This window comes from Sinocyclocheilus grahami, unplaced genomic scaffold (genome assembly GCF_001515645.1).
Source record: "Sinocyclocheilus grahami isolate Dianchi unplaced genomic scaffold, SAMN03320097.WGS_v1.1 scaffold17.1, whole genome shotgun sequence".
Lineage (NCBI taxonomy): Eukaryota > Metazoa > Chordata > Actinopteri > Cypriniformes > Cyprinidae > Sinocyclocheilus > Sinocyclocheilus grahami.
Window position 1 is genome coordinate 3360832 of NW_015505196.1, and position 24042 is coordinate 3384873.

The 24042-nt window shown below is 38.1% G+C and overlaps 1 protein-coding gene across 2 annotated transcripts in view; it reads right to left on the reverse strand.

Moving 5' to 3' along the window:
• The window catches only part of LOC107551124 (mastermind-like protein 3), a 151709-nt gene extending 132855 nt beyond the window's left edge, over window positions 1-18854 (reverse strand). For both annotated transcript variants that reach the window (XM_016232631.1, XM_016232623.1), the window contains exon 1: window positions 17655-18854. In XM_016232631.1, the coding sequence (XP_016088117.1) occupies window positions 17655-18044 (390 nt within the window). In that variant the 5' untranslated portion in view covers window positions 18045-18854. The remainder of the gene's footprint in view (window positions 1-17654) is intronic.
• Window positions 18855-24042: the final 5188 nt, after the last annotated feature.

Sequence of the window (24042 nt, forward strand, 5' to 3'; positions counted from 1 at the left end):
TATATATATATATATATACACATACATACACACACACACACACACGATTAAACGCTACCTGACTGAAACCACAAACAACACAGGCCACTTCCTAATGTTACAAATGACTGTATAAGCTCTACAGCGGCCACTTGCTTTATAATTATGAGTAAGAGATTTAGAAAAAAAGCCTCTAGCGCTCACTCTCTCCCTGCTCTCTCTCTGTTTTTAGAGAGAACATTACATAATTTTCTCTCTGAAATGAGCACAGTCTAGTCTTTTTGCACAAACACACACTGACAGATCCGAGATGACAGCCAGGCTGTTCCCGGGTGTCTGCATCACTGTCACCATGACAACTCCCAGAGATAGAAAGAGAAAACGAGAGAGAAAGAGAAAGGCTAACAGTGCACACCTGATAAGCTAGACCAAAAACAGGATGCAAGGTCTCCATCATGAGTAAAAGGTTACATTAGCAGTCAAAAGATAATGAGCCCAATGTAAACACAACGAAGGACAGACTGTAACTACAGGAAAACCACCTGACATCCAACCTCAAAGTCAAACTTGTCATTTTCTCTATCCCAGCTCAGAAACGATTACAATGAAACTTTAATTACTTTTTCAAACAACCTTTTGTTAAAGTAAGGTGTACACACTGGCCCTGCAGCACCATCATTTAAAAAAAATAAAAAATACACAACACAACAGCTGCTGCAAAAATGCAGTAAAAACCTGTTCATTGGTTAACGGTAAATTATCTTGTCATATACAGTGAAAAATTGTAAATCGCTTTACATCACATTATGTAATTTTACTGTAAAATACTGCAAAATGTATGGGTTTTGAGTAAAAACTATGAACTACCATATAATTTAGAGTAAAAATTGTTTCTTTTAAATTTTTGTCATCAGGAATTTACAATGGTGTGTTTTGTGTCTGCATTTCATGTTAATTTGTGGATGTTTTAGTGTCGTTTTTATCACTCTGATGGTGTTTTGTCTTTGTGTACATGACCCTGCATAATCATATATGAGTATTGGCCATGCTTTATGGACAGTACAATTTATCATGTGACATTGTCTATTGTGCTACATGCTTAAAGGGGTCATATGATGTTGCTAAAAAGAACATTATTTTGTATATTTGCTGTAATGAAATGAGTTTATGCGGTTTAAGGTTAAAAAAACACATTATTTTCCACATTCTGTACATTATTGTTTCTCCTCTATGCCCCACCTTTCTGAAACGCGTCGATTTTTACAAAGCTCATCGGTCTGAAAAGCGAAGTGTGCTGTGATTGGCCACCTATCCAGTGCGTTGTGATTGGCCGAATACCTCAAGCGTGTGACGGAAATGTTATGCCCCTTACCATATTGTGATGCCGTATCCCAGAGCGGCGAGACAAAAACATTAAAACCCATTATAAACAAGGCATTTGTTGCATCCAGTGGGGACATAATTACGGATTATAATGATCTATACTGTCTTTTTACGCGTTGCTTTGCATCGCGCCGTGTAAACATAAAACCATGTCTGCATTTGTGATCGGAGAAATGACAAACAACAAGCGCTACTCTACACTGCTAAAAAAAACGTACTTCCAGTCTGAGTCAGAACATTGTAGTCTACTCTACCAGGATCAGGAAACAGTCCTCCATAAAATGTGTTGCACACATCAGAATATTTGGGTTGAACTGGAACAGTGTTGTAACTACAACTTAACCACTGATTTCTAGTTGTGTCCTCTTTTGGAAGGCCAAACAAAGTAGTTTCACTTTCACAACGCAACACACAGCGGCCTTGAGTGAGCGGAGGCCGGCGGCTAGAGTGAGAGGCGGCGGCCGGCTAGAGTGAGCAGAGGCCGGCGGCTAGAGTGAGCAGAGGCCGGCGGCTAGAGTGAGCAGTGGCGGGCTGGCGGGCTTGCGGCAACCACATGTGACGACCCTGGGCTGGACTCCGCTTCGTCCATGGTGAAAGCTGATCCAGTGATCCAGAGCGCGAAGTTGATGTATTTCCAGCACGGATCAGCTCTAGGCATGACAAAGCGGATATCGTCCTCTTTTGGAAGGCCTAAAAAAGTAGTTTCGCTTTCACAATGAAACACACGGCAACAACAATACTACAGCGAGAAAAAAAGTAACGCCTTCTTTCTTTGCGTGAACATTTGGGCGGTGTTATGCAAATCTTCCCACATCGTGATGCAGACATGTGGGGGGGTGTTAGAACGAGCCGTTTTAGGTAGGCGTGGTTAAATTTTATAAAGAATATCTCTTTGGATTTGAGACTTTAGTCTTTGCAACTTTACAGATCTTCTTTATGCACCAAGAGCTTGTAACACTCCAAAGAGAAAGGAAAAATTTAAATTGCATCATATGACCCCTTTAAAAATAAAGTTTATCTATTGGCTCTTTGATGGTTCCATGAAGAACCTTTAACATCCATGGAGCCTTTCCATTGGACAAAAGGTTCTTTATAGTGGAGAAAGGTCCTTCAGATTATTAAAATGTTCTTCACATTAGGGAAAAAATTGCTATTTTTAAAAACTGTTCAATGAAAGGTCCTTTGGGGAAACAACATTTTGGAAGCCTTATTTTTAAGAGTGTACCTGTACTGGCAAGCACCATAATAATACATTTTAAGACAAAGGCAAATTTTGGTAGTTCAAGTAGATGGGTTTATTAACATTATATCCCTTGATGAAAAATATACAGTGGGTACGGAAAGTATTCAGACCCCCTTAAATTTTTCACTCTTTGTTATATTGCAGCCATTTGCTAAAATCATTTAAGTTAATTTTTTTCCTCATTAATGTACACACAGCACCCCATATTGACAGTTAAAGTAAAATATACAAGCACCGTGCCATTCTGTACTACTTGGCAACCACTGCTGTTGGTTTTTTTTATTGTAAATTTAATGGGATATTTTTTAGTGTACCAAAGCATTACTCTATTTGCCCCAACACAGCAACAGTGGCTCAACCAATGGTGTGAGATTGGAGCGGGACTATATGCTAGACCAACCAATAGAAGATGGTGGGAAAGTGTTTAAAATAAGATGTTGGGATTGTTCAAAATAACCTGTTTGAAAAATAACAATTTAGCAATTTCATTCAATAACACTCCTGGGGTAGAAATGATGTACTTCGGCTTTACGACAAAACACTAAAATCAATCAAGATTATGAAGCACATACTTTATATAACAGTATTAAATAACAGTTCCACAATGAAAATAAATACACTGTACAAAACTCTATATTTTCATGTATATACATGTACATGTGTGTACGAGTGTGTGTGACTCAACTGTATCCTGGCAACATGAGAGAAAGAGGGAGGAGTGTAGTAGTCGGTCTCTTTCTCTCTGGTTCTCTCTAAGGGAGCGTCTGTTTTGAAATATGCATGAGCGTGAGTGCTCAGTTTCACTTTTCTCATTTCTGCGTACTTGGAAAGCAGCTTCGCTCCCTGAAGAGCAAACCTCCAGTTAGGCACCGCAAGTGCTGCGTAACCTGCATCATTAGGGGTCAATACCACATGCAAAGACTCAAGACGACACAGCCCGTGGGACACTTATTACAGTTTGCTCTAAGAATAAAGAGGAGTCTGAAATGCTACTTAGTTTGATTCTGTTGTGGATGTCACAGCAGGTCAATAAAAGTTGAGACGGTCTTCGTAATTGGTGCGAAATACAAAGCATAGAGGACATTGAAAATCAGTAAAATATAAGGGAAACTTTTGAAGAGGTTTTCTTTTTTTGCATTTGTTAACTAGTTGTTTTCTGAACCAGTCTGTTTAAACAAGAAAGTTATAAACCTAATCCAGAGAGCTTGACTGTGAATGTGCTCTATTGTATGCTGCAAATGTAGTAGGTCATCCAGGTGCTCCATTAATATTTTGTGTTCCAAGGGAAAATAAAAAACCTTTAAATCAATTTTTTTATTTTAATATATTTTAAAATGCAATCTATTCCTGTGATTCCAAAGTCTTGAGTGTCACATGGTCTTTCAGAAATTATTCTAATAAGCCTCCGTTCATATTTGGAACACAAATTAAAGGGGTCATATGATGTTGCTAAAAAGAACATTATGTTTTGTATTTGGTATAATGCAATGTGTTTATGCGGTTTAAGGTTCAAAAAGCACATTATTTTCCACAATGTACATTATTGTTTCTCCTCTATGGCCTGCCTTTTTTAAACGTGTTGATTTTTAAGAAGCTCATCGGTCTGAAAAGCGATGTGTGCTCTGATTGACCAGCTATCCAGTGTGTTGTGATTGGCCGAATACCTCAAGCTTGTGACGGAAATGTTACGCCCCTTGCCATACTGTGATGCCGTGTCCCGGCGCGATGAGACACCACCAATAAAACCCATTACAAACGAGGCATTTGTTGCATCCAGTGGGGACATAATTACTGATTATAATGATTATACTGTCTTTTTACGTGTTGCGTTGCGTATCGCACCGCGTAAACATAAAACCATGCCTGCATTTGTGATTGGAGAAATGACAAACAACAAGCGCTACTCTACAGTGCTTAAAACTCGTGTTTGAATCATCAGTGACAAATTCTTTAAACATAAAAAACATACTTACAGGCTGTGAGTCAGAAGCGCCAGACTGTCCTTGCAAAGTTGGAACTGCCCCACTTTATAGAAACAGCTTTTGTGTGTAGACGGCATTGTAGGCTACTCTGCAGGTTCAGGAAACAGTCCTCCATAAAATGCGCTGCACACATCTGAATATTTGGATTGAACTGTTCTGGAACAGTGTTGTAAATACAACTTAACCACTGATTTCTAGTTGTGTCCTCTTTTGGAAGGCCAAACAAAGTAGTTTCACTTTCACAACGAAACACACAGCGTCACACACGGCGGCCTTGAGTGAGCGGAGGCCAGCGGGCTAGAAGTGAGGAACGGCCGGAGGGCTAGAGTGAGCGGAGGCCGGTGAGCTTGAACGGCGCGGCCAGCGGATTCGACGAAGGAGCAGCCGGCGGGCTTGCGGCAACCACATGTGACGACCCCGGGCTGGATTCCGCTTCGTCCACGGTGGTTGATGTATTTCCTCAGCGACCAGCAGGGATCAGCTCTAGGCATGACGAAGCGGATATCGTCCTCTTTTGGAAGGCCAAACAAAGTAGTTTCGCTTTCACAACGAAACACACAAGAGTCTACACAACATGGCGGCGGCGGAAACAACAATACTACAGCCAGAATAAAAGTTAAGCCTTCTTTCTTTGCGTGAACATTTGGACGGTGTTATGCAAATCTTCCCACACAATGACATAGACGTGCGGGGGCGTGTTTAAACAATTTCTTGTCAGTCTGCGACATGTGTTCATGAGAGTATTTATGGGTCTTACGGATTTGGAATGACATGAGGGTGAGTAATTAATGACAGAATTTTTGATAAAAATAGCATTTGTGAACACACGTACATCTACAATTATTCGATAATTAGGACCAGAGAACACAGGGCAAGGAGTCAATCCATGGTCCATTAATTTTCTGAGAAACAAACACTTTCAAAAAGTATGTTCCAAAAACTTCAACACCACATGCTGTTTGTGTGTATCTGTGTTTATTAGACTTAAGATGGTTTTGAATTCGTCATCCATAATAATTATAACATATGACGAAGGCGTTAGAGTTGGTAAGTTTGAATAATTCCTGTGAATCAGTTCAAATGGTCCTTTGATTTATTCATGTCCAAATTTAGATTCAGATTCTATTGTTATTAAAAAAAAAAAGTTAAATAATGTTTTTTGTACTGTTGTAAAATTGCAAGCTGCGATGTGAAAGTTACTATAATGGTGCAGATAGACCTATTGTACTTTGTTTCTGATTCAGACTGAAGTTCGCTAAAATGAGGAAGAGGCCCAAGAGGAAGGAAAGGAGTTAAGAAACAACAAATGTCCATTTTGTAACAGAACATACACATTATATGTTTCATATTATATGAATACTAAAGGATGACCACTACAGGGCCAGATAAAATATCTTTAACATAAATAGTTTAAAGTCAAACGTAACATAAGAAGATGAAGTAATATGGTTTCTTCATTTACACTGATTTTGTTGTGTCCAATGTGTAAAAGCTTGTTGATCTGGTCTAAGCAGAAGTGAAACGCTAAGACAAGGACTAAGCTCATTCTGTGCAGATCACCAATGACAGATAATCCTGTCAGTGCAAAAGTTCATTTTGAGAGGGTTGACGCCACTATGCTTATCCTACAAAGTCCATGCCAAATTTAAGTGCAAATGGTTCTTACCATAACCTGCAGTTTACATGGAGACTATATAAAGTACTGTTCAAAAGTCTGGGAAATTAATACTTGTATTCATCAAGAATGCATTAAATTAATCAAAAGTGACAGTAAATACATTTATAATGTTACAAAAAACATGTACCAAGGTTTCCACAAATATATTGAGCAGCACAACTGCTTTTTTTCAACCCTGATAATGATAAGAAATTAAGGATCATGTGATACTGAAGACTGGAGTAATGGCTGCAGAAAATTCAGCTATGCCACCACAAGAATAAATTACATTCTAAATACATATTATATAAATATAGAAAACAGTTTTTTAAAATTTGAAATAATATTTCACATAGGCATATGACGGTATGAAATTTTCATGTTGCGATTAATTGCTAATGCTTTTATCGTAGTATACGGTATTATCACGGTACTGAAATTTAGTTGCAAAAAAAGTGTTGTCAAACTATAACAGGTTTAATAACTTTTTTCTTATAACAGAAAAAAAAACTGAACATTTACATACAATAAATACACAAAAATTTATAAAGTTAAAAAAAAAATAATAATCACATATTAAAGTGCAAATGAATTATAAAGACCAATAAGTAACATTTTACAATATGATCTTATTAGTTAACCTTAGTTAATGCATTAACAATTAATAATGAGCAATAGCTACATTTGCTACTGGCGTTATTAATCTTTGTTTTAAAAAATACAACTGAGAGTTCATTAACACAGTTGCACCTTTTCATTTTAACGTGTCATTAAATATTGAAATTACCTGAATTTTACTAATGAATTTTATATTGGCAGTTTATGTTAACTAATGAATTAACTAATGTTAATTAAAGGCACAATATGTCATTTTCACCGCTAGAGGGCGCGTATTCAAAATAAACAAATAGACAAAGGCGTAGTTTGATGAGGCCGTGACTGAGTGTGGAATCATGGGAGTTGTCATCTTCATTCCCACAGCCGATGCAATCCGACGGGACTCGGGCAGAAATCGTGTTGAGCAAATTATTTATTAATGTCGTAGAATGAAGCAGGGTGAGGTCGACGCGAAACGAGGCCGCTGAACGAGCATTACACATGGCTCGAAAGCAGTGGTGCTTTTATTATGCCACAGTCGACCGCTTCCGCTCCTTCCGGTCGTGCGTATGTGGGGGGAAAAAAAGCAGCCCTGTTTTATCATACCAGATACATTTGAAAGTTCTGTTATAATGCTACTCTGTGCGGTCATCACCAGTCTATTAAAATGCACAACATATTAAAGCGTCTTTGGTGTTATCATGTTTTCTACAAAACAAAAAAATCGAGGGGTTATGACGTCATTAGCAGGCGACACAATGACACATTCCGTGTCACTAGTTAAAATTGCTTATTTCTCTGGATTTAAACATTCTTCGAAACATTTGGGATAATGCAAGTACACAAGTCAGCAAAATATATAACACTGTTCTAGTGGTTTTTGGATATTTTAATAAAAAAATCTTACATATTGTGCCTTTAATAGAGCCTTAAATGTAGCCTAAAGTGTGACCAAACAATAAAGAATCAAAACATTTTCAAACAATACCTATGGCATGTTGTAGTCAAGATTAAAATGTGAAAAAAAGTTTGAAAATAAATAGCCTATTAAGTCTAAATATTTAAGTATTTGGTGCTGTGATGAACACCAATGTGAATGCAAAAATCTAAATGGCTGTTTATACCACAGATATACATCTATGGTTTAAAATATTTAAATGTTTTCAGGTATTAAAGTTCCATCGCTACGATGGATTTCCATCAGTTCATAAAGTCACTTGCTTCATTCCTGAATGATTGAGCCGTTCGAACGAATCAATTGAATGAATGATTCAGTGATAAAATCAGTGACTTGCCGCCACCTGCTGGTGGATTTAGTTTCATTTTTAGCGTATAATTTCAGTTATTTGAATTATATTTCTGAATTCAAAATTTCTTATTTAAAACATTATTCTCCACATGAATTTATGAATTTAATTGCACTCATGCCACCTCTGAGCCTCATTAAATGTCTGAAAATGTACCTACAGGCCACTTTTGTGTTCTTCTGTGCCTTCTGTAGTACAAATTAATTTATTAATACTAATCTCATATGATTGGTAACAATTTTGAATACAGAAATATGATTTAAATAACTGAAATTATACACTAAAAATGAAACCAAATCCGCCAGCAGGTGGCGGCAAGTCACTGATTTTTATCACCGAATCATTCATTCAATTGATTCGTTCGAATGGCTGAATAATTCAGGAATGAAGCAAGTGACTGTCAATTATACACTAAAAATGAAACTAAATCCGCCAGCAGGTGGCGGCAAGTCACTAATTGTATCACTGAATCAATCATTCAATTGATTTGTTCGAACGGCTGAATCATTCAGAAATGAAGCAAGTGACTCTTTATGAACTGATGGAAATCCGTCATAGTGACGGAACTTTAAAGGGGTCATATGATGCGATTTCAATTTTTCCTTTCTCTTTGGAGTGTTACAAGCTCTTGGCGCATAAAGAAAATCTGTAAAGTTGCAAAGACTAAATTCTCAAATCCAAAGAGATATTCTTTATAAAAGTTAAGAGTTAACCACGCCTACCTAAAACAGCACGTTCTAACACGCCCCCACATATCTACCTCACTATGTGGGAAGATTTGCATAACGGCACCACCCAAATGTTCACGCAAAGAAAGGCGGCGTAACTTTTATTCTCACTGTAGTATTGTTGCCGCCGCCGCCATGTCGTGAAAACGCTGTGTGCTTCGTTGTGAAAGCAAAACTTTGTTTGGTCTTCCAAAAGAGAACGATATCCGCTTCGTCATGCCTAGAGCTGATCTGTGCTGGTCGCTGAGGGAATACTTCAACTTTGTCACATGTGGTTGACGCTCCTTTGTCGGATCTGCCAGGCGCGCCGTTCTCAACCCCGCCGCCTCTGCTTACTCTAGCCCAGCCTCAGCTCACTCTAAGCCGCGGCTTCCGCTCACGCTAGGCCGCCGTGTTTTTCGTTGTGAAAGCAAAACTACATTGTTTGGTCTTCCAAAAGAGAACGATATCCGCTTCGTCATGCCTAGAGCTGATCTGTGCTGGTCGCTGAGGGAATACTTCAACTTTGTCCCATGTGGTTGACGCTCCTTTGTCGGATCTGCCAGGCGCGCCGTTCTCAACCCCGCCGCCTCTGCTTACTCTAGCCCAGCCTCAGCTCACTCTAAGCCGCGGCTTCCGCTCACGCTAGGCCGCCGTGTTTTTCGTTGTGAAAGCAAAACTACATTGTTTGGTCTTCCAAACAAGAGGACACGACTACAAATCAGTGGTTAAGTTGCATTTACAACACTGTTCCAGAACAGTTGTGTGCAGCACATTTTATGGAGGACTGTTTACTGATCCTGGGAGAGTAGACTACAATGCCGGCTGTTCTGACTCACAGACTGCAAGTACGTTTTCAGTTAAAGGATTTGCCACTGATGATTCAAATATGAGTTTTGGGCAGTGTAGAGTAGCACTTGTTGTTTATCATTTCTCCGATCACAAATGCAGACAGGGTTTTATGTTTACGCGGCGCGATGCAACGCAACGCATAAAAAGACAGTATAAGTCATTATAATCAGTAATTATGTCCCCACTGGATGCAACAAATGCCTTGTTTGTAATGGGTTTTAATGTTTTTGTCTCTCTGGCCGGACACGGCATCAACAGTATGGTGAGGGGTGTAACATTTCCGTCACACACTTGAGGTATTCGGCCAATCACAACGCACTGGATAGCTGGCCAATCAGAGCACACCTCGCTTTACAGACCGATGAGCTTTGTAAAAATCGACGCGTTTCAAAAAGGCACGGCATAGAGGAGAAACAATAATGTGCAGTATGTGGAAAATAATGGGGTTTTTTTTTACTTTAAACCGCATAAACACATTGCATTACACCAAATACACAAAATAATGTTATTTTTAGCAGCATCATATGACCCCTTTAATTCCTGTGTTTTTAGAAAGTAGTGCAGCTGCTTTGTTTATGGGGTTCCCGGGGTAACTACTGCATTTCTGCAGTTTAGCGCCATCTGCTGTCAGAGAGTGAATGTGCTTTCATTCAGTAAGTCTCCTTCACTCGTTCCGCCATGCTTCTCATCTGTGCTTGTTTATATGAGAGTGCGCATGCGTCTTTCACGCAGCATACATACAGCGGTGTTGTGCATTGTGACAAGTTGATGGAGAAAGTATTCTCTAAATGCATTAAAAAAATCGGAATAATTTGTATAATAATTATTCACTGTATTTTTAAGTGCCCACGATAACAATATTGTGCATGTTCATTTTCGTGATATAGGCTATCACATTACCGAATACCGGCACATGTCTAATTTCACATAGTGCTGGGCGGATTGACCACAAATCAGTTTCACAGCATGAAACAGCTGCAGAACCACAGCATTTTAATCACAATCCAAACAAACGCGCTATATTATAGCATGAGCAATTTTTTATGTAAATTAGATTGTATAATTTCAAAATTTAAAGCATAAGAATGCAAGTTCACTCTCTGACAGCAGGTGGCGCTTATGAAACAGCAGCTACAGAACTTTTCCTTGGTTTATATGGAGGTAAGACAAAAAGAAAATACCATCTAAACTTGGATAAAATGTGTGATGGCATCACAGCAAGAGTGCTATAATGAGGCTTTTGTCCAATAACACAAGACAGGATTCCAAAACTGGGATTATGACAGCAGTACTGTGTGCGTACAGACTTGACATGGATTAGCATGTGGTGCGTTTAGTGTTACATGCAAATGCCAGAGACATGAAAATGTGTTTATAAAGAGTACATATGCCTGCATGTTAAACTGTTCACTACTTAAAAACAGCAATTTCAGTCTTTCCACCTCAAAATTCCACGATGAATTCAGTGTGTTACTTGCCTATTCTTTGCAATTATTTGAAGTTCACTACAAATTTCGAAGTGAAAATTGTACCAATGTAAATCCTACACCCAAAAAAAAAGGATCCTTTAATGCAAATGCGCAAGCATCTGAATGAAAGATCATGGTTGTGTCTGACACAATCTGGTCATTCATCCGATGAGTGACTCCTGATGAGTGTTTGGCCCTGGTCAACTCCACAGACAATGAGGACAAGAAACCGTTAGTGTGTCTCGAACATGTGTATGTTATGTCTGTGCACCAGTTTCTGTGTGACTCAAGGCCAAAACTAGTGGGAAACCTTGCCATGGAGGAGCTGCATAATTGTGTGTGTGTGTGTCTGATGACACTCATCTATATTTAACTGGCTCTCTCATACGGTATGAAAGAAAGGCAGAGGCAGAGACTGACTTCCAGGCATCTTCCGAATCAATAATGAAGCAGTTTGCAGTTTGCCTTCAAACAAACACACACACAAACCCGATAAGATGCTCCACAGATTATTTGCCTTTCTATTCTCTTCAAAGAACGACTATTAAACTTCACTTATTGGTAAAATATTCTCTTTTGCAAAAAAGACAGTCTGAACAAACAGTACTTCTAACCAGGTCTTGGAACAAGTAGTATCTTCTTCAGCCTTTGATCCATGTCTACACAAAAAAAAACAATTCTCCACGTCACTTGACCTTATATAAGATTTTCAAAGAATGGACCCTCAGAACAGATGATGTGTCACCGGTACTCAAAGATCCAACATGAAAGAAGATGGTCACATGAGATGCTTCACAGAGATGGTGAGAAGATGATCAAGTGGGCCATGAATCACTTGTTTTCCTAGAACAAGTTTTATAGTAGACTGAAGCGTTGAGATGATCGGTGACCAACGTGATAATGTCGGAATTCATCATACTGGAACTGGTGGAACATAGTGGACTTAGTATGCGCTCCATCTCTCATTCTTTCTCCATTTCTCTCTCTCTCCAACATCCAAACCTCATCAAAAATCTGACAGCCACTGGGTACTTTCTCACAACTTTCACAGACACGTGTTAACACTTCTGCCTGCCTTCTCATCCAGATGTGAATTTACATGATATGCAAGGACACTCGCATAACATGCAACTACAACAGTGCTAAGATCTGGCTTTGACTGCCAGTACACATACAAAGCATGAAAATACTATAGCAGCTGCTGTCAATGCACTGTACAAAAGTCACAATATCGGGAAGTAACAGCATTAGGTCTAATGTTAGTGCTGAACAAACACCAGGGTGTTGTGAACGTAAAAAATTACTTGTGTGCACTGGTGCGAGAGACTTTTGACACCGATCAAAACTCATGAACTTGAGCAAAATCCCACCAGAAAACCCTGTAATGCATCTAACCTTTTAGAGAAAATTATGTTCACAAATTCAAGCTTCTGAACTACTGATCTGTTAAGCATTACATCATAGTTTAATGATATTATAGAATAATGAACATTACCAATTTGTTTTATTATGGTTATTAGATGATCATAAGGTGATCAATCAGTGCTGTTGTTGTTGTTTGGCTAAATAAAATAAAGTATTTTGTCATATATTAGGTGTATCTTAAGTTTCTGATTTTGTAATAATTCATAATTCAGTTTTGCAATGCTTATGCATGATGCATGTTGACAGAAAAAGCAAACGTTTGAACTTTGTTTAAACACAAATGCATGTGTAGAATCAGTGGCAGAGCTTGTCTATTCACTACCTAAGTGCAAATGACAAAGCCTGGGTTAAGTGCAAGCTCTACAAATTGGATAAAGCCAAACTCAAACAGCTTCAAAGAGAAAATCGATGCAAAATGGCCAAAAATTATTAATGGCATATCTATTTATTTATTTATTTAGACACAGCTTTTCTTTCCAAATAATATCACTATTTGAGAGCCTAGTCTGCTTAACAGGCCAAGAGTGCGTGACACCTATTGAGGCCTGAATACACAATATCAGGGGCAGGAAAAAACAAGCGCTCATAAACAAACATAAATGCAGAAAAAAGTTTCAGATGTTCATTATAAAATGGCCAGCATCGACAAAAAAAGAAAACTGCATACTTCTTAAAAAACATATTGATTGTGCTTTTGGCAAAAGAAATGATGCATACTTTTAACAGCCTTTCTTGAAAAGTTATCAAACCTTTGCACCTGGAGAGTTCTGATACATATATTCCAGCTCTCGGCTGTGGTACTGTACAACATGTACAACACACAAACCACAACAAGGCATGAAATCACCTGGTGTAAGAGTGAAGCATGAGTAATTCACTGGATCACTTCACAGTCCACACAAGTTTAAAAGGTGACAATATTCCTGTGAACAGTAGGAATCATGAAACATCTCAGTTAATGCTGAAAATTCAATACTGTCCAGCAACTGGAGTATTTCATAGGACGACCAGTTGTGAGCACAAATAGGTCTAATGCTTTGTTTCGGTTCTCTCTGAGATTGCAGTGGGTTTCCTGATGCTTGCGTGTGGACATATTGCATGTGTGTATGTTTGTTTGTGTGTGTGTGTGTGTGTGTGAGAATGCACAACAATGGATCCAATAAGCCTCAATATTAAAAATGCCCAAAGACAGCCATATAGGATATCATCTTCTCTGAAATGTTTTGCGGTGTGTGTGTGTGTGTGTGTGTGTGTGTATAAAAGAAATAGCGACGAGAAATCACTCTCACAGCAAAATTGATTTAACTGCATGGACTATGTGCTGCAGTGTTGACATACACCTTGTCCTACATTCCAGTGGAACATGTGTACATGCATACCAGCATGAAAGTGTGTGCTGCAACAATAATACAACAGAGAGCATGAAGTCAGTGTGATTAAGGGAGGTCAGTGCCAGTAACAGCAGCAGCAGTACAACATTGCAGTTGGTAAGAGAATACTCGGTGTTGTTGTTGTTGTTGTTGTTAACTAAATCAAAAACGATTAAAAATGTTTCCGTTAATTTAGGTGAAGTTAAAATAAATTATAAATATTAGATGAAAAACAAAAATGTGAAAGTTTACTAAAATTACAAAAAAAAATATTGCTATTTAGCTTGTGACAAAAAAATTACAAAAGCACTAGACATAATCACTAAAACTAAATTAAAATAAACCAGAAATATAAAAATGTATATTAAAGTTAATTTAAAATATTAATATATACATAAATAATAGTCAAATAACACTGAAAACACTATACAGATGGAGCTGAAAAATATTCAGAAGAGTAAAACTGTAAATTGTGTAATTTAAGACCTTAAGGCTGTACATATTTTCTCCTCCCTATTCAGACAGACAAAAGGTGTGTGGATTCCGGTAATTGACTCCAGTAACATTACTTCCCTATCTAGAGCTCTTGGGTTAGTTTCTGTTTGTCACTTATTGAACATATAGCAGGTACAGATCGCTAGTTAGCCATTCCAAACATCTTGGTATGGGGGACTGCCGAGCTTCGAAAGGGACAAAAAAAAAATGCTCCATACAACTTGTGCACTACATTCCAAATTTTCTGATGTTAGCTTTTTGAGAAAGAGATTGAGTTTCACTCATTTTACCTAAGCAGTTACCCAAGTAGGCCTAGTTGAACTCCATTGACTATTTTTTCCATACTATGGAAGTCAATGGGGACCAGAAAATGTTTGGTTACCAACATTCTTCAAAATATCTTCTTTTGTGTTCAACAGAAGAACGAAACTCAGGTTTGAAGCTACTTGAGGGTGAAGTAAATGATGTCAATTTACATTTTTGGGTGAACTATCCCTTTAAGGCAGATAATTCATATAAAATAAATTGTGTAAAAGGTAATAGCTTACAAAAGAATTGCTAACAGAAACTAGAACTGCAAAGTTTTCAGGTATCCTAGGTTCTGGACAAACAACCCCTGCAGGAAAATAAATTATTTTTATAAACGACTGCAGCTTTTCTGAGCACTGAAATGCTTACACGCAGACACGCACAGCGAGACGCTTCACACATTTATACCTGCGCTACCAGACTTGTAGGCCTCCTAGCAAACACATACGCAAGACAAGAAAGTTACACATTGGTAATATGCTCTTGGAGTGTCTGACGTCACAAACTTCATGTAACCCTGCCAACTCAGGAGTTAAATTTAGATTTTGGGCACTGGTCCCAGACCCTGCAAAACAGTGCGATACCGCAAGCACTGCTTTAGCTGGAGAATACACACACGGCTGCTGGACGTGACTTTAGGATTGATAACGTGTGCATTAAACACAGTAGAATAAAACTATTGTGAACTTTAAGAACTGCAACTTGGTCCAGAGGTGAGTTTGTGCTGAAAACTAAAATTTCAGAGAAAGACATGAAGTCTTAAAGGTCCATAAGGCAGCATGAAGCGATTCATCCTGTAGTTTTCCAACTTCTGGTGCTGCTTTCTGTTTTTATACAAAATACAAAGGCCTTGTTCATATGTGGTATTAAAATCACTTTCGGATGATTCGTTAGAAACGGGACAGCACAAAATATGGGTTTCAAAATACCAGTTCAAATTCATTTAAACCCTACAGTAACAGGCCAGTCTTGTTATTGTTCATTAAAACTGTTAAAATTGTTTTCATGATTTGAAATAAAGCTAAAATAGAATCAAATATAAATATTAGATGAAAAACTGTAACTTACAAAACTTCACAAATATTACCTACAAAAAAAGTGTTTAAAACTAAAATCACCAAAATTGAAATATAAACAAAGCTAAATAAAGATATTTTAAAAAATTTAATTCCTAAAATAACACTAACATGCTGGTGTAGTGAACATGACAACATTAAGAGACACTCACTTTGACAAATCTAACCAAAAAGATGGTTGAATGTAACATGTTAGTGCCAGGTGAAAACAACACGTCTCAACTGCCTACTTGTGACTTGATCAACCAAAACAAATCTTAAAGTGTAAAGGAGGCCTAAAGGAGATACTACTGGAACCTCAGGGCTGAAGACTGCAGGGTTGCACCTTCCTTTATCTCTTGGGGTTAAGATAAAATGTTATCACCTTACACTAGTTTCAAACTGCACTGCCATGACACACATGACTTGCACACAAAAGTATACATTCACTTTTTTTTTCTTGAGAACTGACTACATAAACCAAAAAAAATTATTTTAACATGTACTAGGCCTAAAAAGTCTAACCATTTCATAATGCATGTACAAAATATGAAACTAATACCTTAAAAAATGTGCAGGTGTTAGCCTCTGAAGAGTGTAAATCAAGATAACAATATTCATATGTATAAATTAGGCATCATTTAAAAACAATTAACGTTAAAGTCTTCTTGTTTATCCAGTTAAGCCTGCTGGGGAATGCTGGCTTTACCTAGAAAGCATGCACGTGCAGCAATTTCCTCACACAAATGCTGTCTACATAGGCAGCTCGCTAGGTTTTGACACACACCCATTGTGTGGGGCACGCATAAGACCCTAACTCGACTTGATACAGCCACCTAGCTGCAGCACGGTGCTTATGTGGAGAAAAGACAGAGAAGCAGTAAGCCTGTGGTCTCTTTAAATGGCAATGACTCCGATGTGAAGCATTTGCTGCCTATATATCGCCTCGCAGTAATGTCCACTCACCGCACAGAGGGAGGGCGACGACACCGGCCATTAATGCCTTGAGAACCTATGTCACCCTCAGAAAACAGAGTCAATTAGCATTTCAAAGAGGATTGACACAAAAGGCACCGACACGATGCTCCTCCGCAATAGGTCGAGACTCAAGTGACTGATTTTTAACACGGTATCTTTTCTGTGGTGGCGTCGGAACCGAGAGTCTGGAGATACTAACAAACTGATAAGTGCTCAATCCCTCAAGTGTAGCCTATTTGTTTCCTCGCCTTCGCCATCCTTTGTTTCTCATAAAATGATATCCACAGAATCCCCCTAAAGAGTTGCACTGAGGGTTAAATGTGTCTTCGACACACAATAAAATGACAAAAACAGGCTACTGTAGTAGCATCATTTCAAACAGCGCGCCTAAAAAGAAACTGAAACTAGTAGAGTACACTACTTTTAGAATTCAAACCAGTGCCAATCGAAAACGCACAATCGCGTACTTTTAACAAGCTGATTTTGATTTCCAACTCGCACGATGTTATCTAAACATGTAACATGCCTGAACTACAAGTAGTAAGTAGGAGGAGATCGAGTGACATCATCAACTACTAGATAACTTTAAACAGCCTGTACTGCTAAGTAGCTAAACGCCTCCGAAGTTACTCCAAGCTCTAACGCACTTCTACACGACTACGAATAGTCCGCAAATCGTGTTGAAGTGTGCTTATGTGTGCTATTATAAGTGCACCAATTCAGAGTTTTCCCTGTAAAAACACAGACGCCGAGCGAAAGTTAGCACTGCAACCCAAACAAACTGCGCAGAGAGGAGACGCGTGTAAAAGAGCAGTCACGCACGCTGTAACGGAGCGCGGAACTCACCGCGATCAGAGTGCTGCTCCTCTGCTCGGCGCTCGCGGTCGAGTCGGGCTCTTGTTGCTTGCTCTGCTGCTTGCTGTTGCCGGATTTCTTGGCCCGCTGCTCTAAACTCCGCTGGTACAGACTCAGCGTGTCCCGGCGGTCCAGCTCCAGCTGCTCGGAGTGCGCTTGATGGTATCGGCTCTCGCAGTTGACGTGGTGCCGCCGGCAGCCCTCGATCCGCTGCCGCAGCCGCTCCACCACCGTGCTGTGCTTCGGTATGCCCACGTTACCGCCGCCGCCGGTGCTGCTGCCGGTTGCATTAATGGCAGAGTTTAAGTTGACGTTATTGTTATTAATGCAAATGCCGCCGCCGGTCGGTACGGCAGCGGGGCTGGCAAAATCCCCCATCATCTGTGATTCGGGAAGAACTTTGTCAAGCCCCCCTGACTCTCTCTCTCTCCCCTCTCCAAAGCGGGGCAGAAGTCCGCTTCGCCAGGGAGGCAGATACAGTGAAATTGTGGAGAAAGAAGCGTTTAAATGAGAGTAAATCCCTCCTCCGGGAGGATCGCCGTGCCAACCATTCAATAGACAACAGTGCGGGACCGGGTCTGTTACTCTCTCGCCTCTACTGGAGCTCCATCAAACATCCGGATGTTACTCGCAACCATCACGCGTAAGCGCCACTGCTGCGCGCCCGTCGTTTTATTGTGTTGTCCTTTTGAAAAAAGTTTTGCCGTCTGCTGCGAACAGGCTCCGGAGTTGTTTCGTGAACTTGCATTTCATTAGTTTGGCAGGCGAAACCCTCCCCGAGCGCGAACAAGGTGTGCAGTTTCTTAAAGTCCCGACGGCTGGAGAGGAAATCCTACAGTCGCCAGAGTGTACGGCAGCTGCCACCATCACAATAATCAAGCGCTCCCCTCCTCCATGCTAGCGGAGTGATATCAGGACAACAGCCGAGCGAAGAGCAGCCACCAGCCTGCGAGCAGCACGCCAGCTCCGCGCAAAACACGGCGCGGAATCTAGTGCGCCGGACGCGGACTCAATATGGACTTCAGAGGAGGTGAATGATAGAGCTGTGTAATGCTTTACCGGCGGGTTGGGGTACTGCATCTGATACTCACGAGTTCATGAGAGCACAAAGCGCTATCTATCTATCGGACTGTGAGGTATTACTGGGAAACGTATTTTTACACTAAACGCGTACAAAAATGCAATACAAAAAGAAAATATATTAGAAAAATGTAAAAGACAAAAAAACAATAATAGAAAAATACATGCAAATGAAATTTAATAAAACATTGTTAAAAAATTAAATATTTGTCAAATATTGCAATGCAATCTTTTTTTTAAATAATAATTATTATTTTTATTTTTATTACTTAAAAACTAAGGTTCTTCTGTGGGTTTTAGGTTCAACAGTTAGTGGTTCTTTGGAGTTTAGAAGTTACATTGCAGGTTCTTCTGATCAGAGTATTGGTTACTGTTTTCTTTAACATACAACATAGATGGTTTTCTAAAGAACTGGAAAAGCAGCTTTCTAGAACCTATGACACCTGACTGAAACACTAAAACAGTTTTGTTGCTGTTACTTTGTTTGTTTTTGGTTAATTTTAAGAATGATAAGTGTATAATGCAATTTATTTGTTTGTTTATTCATTCATTCATTCATGCCCTTTTCTTTTCCTAAACAATATAAATGATTTGTTTAAACACCCTGTAGTCCGCGTGTTTGCTGACACAGGAAATGTGTTTGTGAGGAACATACACTTGTAGTTTTCACTAGCTTTATTTTCACAGATTGTCCACTCAGCTATTAACAGCGAGAGCACTCTGCATTTCATAGTTATTTTTGAAGGTATTTTTGAAGGTATTGCCCTTGCTCTTGAGCAAACTTTTCTTATGTGGCGTGTGTGCAGAAGATAATACACACATCTTAAGAAGTGACAGAAGAAAGTAACAGGATCAGGTGAGGCCCTGAAGCACTGGCTGCAGTCAGTAAATGATGATAAGGGGGCTGGCCGGTTTTGTAGGTGTGTGTGTGTGCATGTTTATGAGGACACAAATTTGTATAATAACATGGGTATGACATAGGTATTACAACGAGAAGGTGATTTATGAGGACATTTTCAGTGTCCCCGTAATTCAAAAGGCTTATAAATAATTCAGAATGAGTTTTTTTGAAAATCTAAAAATGCAGAAATTACCTTTAAGGGGTAGGTTTAGGGGTAGGGTTGGTGTAGGGCAATAGAAAATACGGTTTGTACAGTATAAAAACCATTACGCCTATGGAGAGTCCCCATAAACCATAAAAACAAGCCTTGTGTGTGTGTGTGTGTGTGTGAGTAATTGTGAAAAAGTGCTGCTGCCCAGTCTGGTTTGCTGAGTGAGGCTAAAACGAATTGCAAACACATTCATTCTCTCTCTCTCTCTCTCTCTCTCTCTCTCTCTCTCTCTCTCTCTCTCTCTCTAGCTAGCACATATACACAGATATAGTCAAGGCCAAAAGTTTGTGAACACCCTGTATTTTGCTGGCACTATTCTGGACCTGTTTCTCTGGGCCATCAAGATCAGCCTTTCTCCTGTTTTAATTGTATATAATACAGTGTGCCAGACAGACTAATTTTTTGTAATTATCTTTGATCAAAATAGCTGGTATGCTATAGATGCTTTTCATATATTTTAAAAACTGGCTGAACATTGATGCATAATTAAAGTTTTTTTTAATTGTTAGTAATTATAAATATGGTTTCACAATGGTCTCACTCTTATTTGTCTTTTTTTTTTTTTTTTACACATTTCTGAGCATTTTTTTGGAACTGCATTAAAGAAAAGTGCAGTGAAAATTAAATCAGGGGAACAGTTTATGTGAAGATTCTTGTTGGTGAAGAATAATATATGAGATGGCCCAGGAATCAAATGTTTATTTGCCCTCTTGTGTCCATCAAGGAAACGAGTGAGTAAAATGCTTTTGGTTTAAATCTCTGCCTCATGGAGCAATTCTTGGAAAAAAGCAGTAGGGCTGTTACTTTCAAAATTCTAGGAATATAAATAACATATCCACCCAGGTTTGGGACTCTCTGTTCTTTCTGGAATGGTTAATACTGACAGTTGTTGGAACTGCTCTTTAGTGTTTGTGCTACTGGTTTGTTTTTCTTCTGGATCTTTTACTTGGTCTACCAGCTACAGAACTCAATAAGATCTGAACAAACAGGTGTGGTGAACAGTTCAGCTTGTCTGAAACGTGCTTTACACCATGCACTGTGCTTATAATAGACACAGAACAGCGTAACTTCTGTAAACATGCATTTTCTCTAAAGTTTGTTATTAAAAACCAGGTTGTTACTTGTGTCACGTACAAACAATTCAACAACCATTACCAACAATTGCTTTTGTTATGTAACACTTACAGAGTAACGAAGAGTTATAATTGTTGAAATAGAGCTGTTTGATCTCCATAATATTTTATGAATATGTAGAAACACTGGAAGCAACAAAACAAAAGCACCACGGAGCGATGCTGTTGTTGTTTTAAGTCAATCTCTAATGGATTTCAAGCTTTAACATTTATGAATCACCCTACAAATATAAAATGTGACCCCTAAGTGCTTCTCCTCCTACAACACTCATGTTCATCAGGAACTATTTTTACTCTTAATCTATTTCCTTCTTCTTGAATCTCTATAAATATCTTGATTATTTTGATTATCTTACAACATTACAACTTTTGTTCAAAATGTTGCAGTCAGTAAGATTTTTTTTTTAAATAGCATTAATACTTTTTTGCAGTAAGGAGGTATTACATTGATCAAAAGTGACAGTAAAAATGTTTATAATTTACAAAAAAATATATATTTAAAATCAATGCTGTTCTTTTGAACTTTTTTATTCACTGAAGAATCAAGAAAAAAATGTTTTCACAAAAATATTTACATTGTTAATAATAAGAAATGTTTCTTGAGTGCCAAATCAGCATATTAGAATTATTTCTGAAGGATCATGTGACACTGAAGACTGGAGTAATGATGCTGAAAATATAGCTTGGCCATCACAGGAATATATTACATGTAAAAATATATTAAAATATCATTTTAAACTGTAATAATATTTCAAAAATATTAGTGTTTCTTGCATCATTTTAGATCTAATAAATGCACCAGTGCTGAGCAAAATAGTTTTTTTTCAAAAACAATGTTTAAGCAGTATTGTGACTGTATGAGAAATAAAATAAAATAAAAAACAAAGTATTTTGTCTTGTTTGCTGATATAAATATTTCAAAATCCTTAATATGAGAGACATTTTGAAATTCAGTGAGGTTTAAAAAACTATTTGCCAATATTTTGCTTTGAGTTTTTACCTCAATAAGTTTTATTGTTTCTTGTTAGACTTTAAGGTTTTTTGGAAGACAAAATTAAGAATCATCCAGATTACTGAAATGAAAACAAAACTACTGAAAGTGTTATTATTTGCAGTCCATCAAATGTATGTGTGAGAAAAGGGGATGGACATTGAATCAGTAAAAGAAACGAGTCATATGGTCCAGGTTTTCTGTGATGTTGGGATGTTGTGAAGCATTGTAAATATTTAATGTGGTCACCCATCCATTAGAGTGCTGATAAACTGAATCAATGGAGCTGATAGATTGACTATCCGTGAAGAGACCGAAAGAGAGAGACAACACACAAAAGAGGAAGCATTTTACAGCTTTGCTCTCGTTTTTAATAATCCACAAGAATAATAGTATTGTTGAGGGGCTAGAAGTTTATTTTCACACTGACTTTTTTGAATATGTTTACATGTTGGTGAGGAAAAGACAGGGATTAAAGCAAAAGAGTGTGACAAGAGTATGGGTATGTATATATCAATACATGACTCCACTGAGTAGGTGGTGTGTGGGTGTGTGTGCTTAGATTAGTGTTTTTCACTTTTGACTAGTCATGCTGAGACTTGGACTCCTGGACTGCCTTTGGGTGACCCAATGACTAAGCATATTTTAGTACATACAAGACACAGCCTGAACTCTTCATAAATGAATAAATGAGCACTGAAAGAAAGTGATTAACGTTCATAAAATGTTGACTGTCAACCTCAAGAGATCAAGCTAATACGAGCTTTGTATACTTCTAGCAAAATATGTAAATCAAGAAAGAGTTTGCCCCAAAAAAAAATTACTAAAAATGTTTGCCTCTCCCTTCAGGACATCCAAGATGTAAAATAGTTTGTTTTTTCATAGGAACAGATTTGGAGAAATTTAGCATCACTTGCTCACCAATGGGTCCTCTGCACTGAATGGGTGCCGTAAGAATGAGAGTCCAAACAGTTGACAAGTAATCAACATTAAGACGGATTATGGACTCATATTTTGGCCAGAAACGATGGTTTAAAGTTAAAACGTCTTAATCATTTGTTTATTACAAACACGCAGCTTTTTGCTTCAGAGTGATTGATGGACTGGAGTCATGTGGATTACTTGTGGATTATTGTGATGTTTTTATCATTTGTTTGGGCTCTCATTCTGACGGCACCCATTCACTGCAGAGGATCCATTGGTGAGGAAGTGATGTAATGCAAAATTTCTCCACATCTGTTCTGATGAAGTAACAAACTCATCTACGTACATCTTGGGTGGCCTGAAGGTGAGTACATTTTCAGCAAATGTTTATTTTTGGGTGAACTATTCCTTTAAATACAGTTTAAAAACATGATCAAATAAACAAAATGAGGTTATTTGTTTAATCAATTTATAAAACAAATATTAGTTTGATCATTTATTCTTACAATGAGCTGGGTAAAATATTTGTTGATGAAGGCAGTAAGCACAAAAATATTTGTAAAAAACTGTGAAAACTGGATTGTCTTTATGCCATGAAAGGGTTCAAATGATGTTACTTGGGTGTCACAGCTTTTAATATATCAAATGTAAAACGTTTTGTAATGGAGTGAATTCACGAAACAAAATATATCCATTCAAATACCAAATATTAACAAAATATCACTTTAAAGGATTATGTCAAAATTATGACACTGGTGTATGGTTTTAATGGTTGGATACATTCCGGAAGTTCAACCTCTGAAATGGGACTGGTCAAAATCACAGATATTTTGTGTTTAAAATTAGGTACTTTCCATGCTAAGCTTTGTTAGGTCTTTTTTTTTTTTTAAATAAGTTTCTTTAAAAATCTAATAAATAATAATAATAAAAAAAAAGTGACCAATACTTTCAAAATATGACAGAAAAAACTACTGTATTCATACACTTTGAAAATACAGAGGTTGTTTTATTAGACAAACAAATTCATGTTTACAAGGCAAGTTCAGTGACAAAAGGGAAAGATTGAGAGAAAGGTGACTATGTGAAACTCATAATATAACACTAGCACTTTACAAAAGGCTTCGGGTCTTTCTAAAACA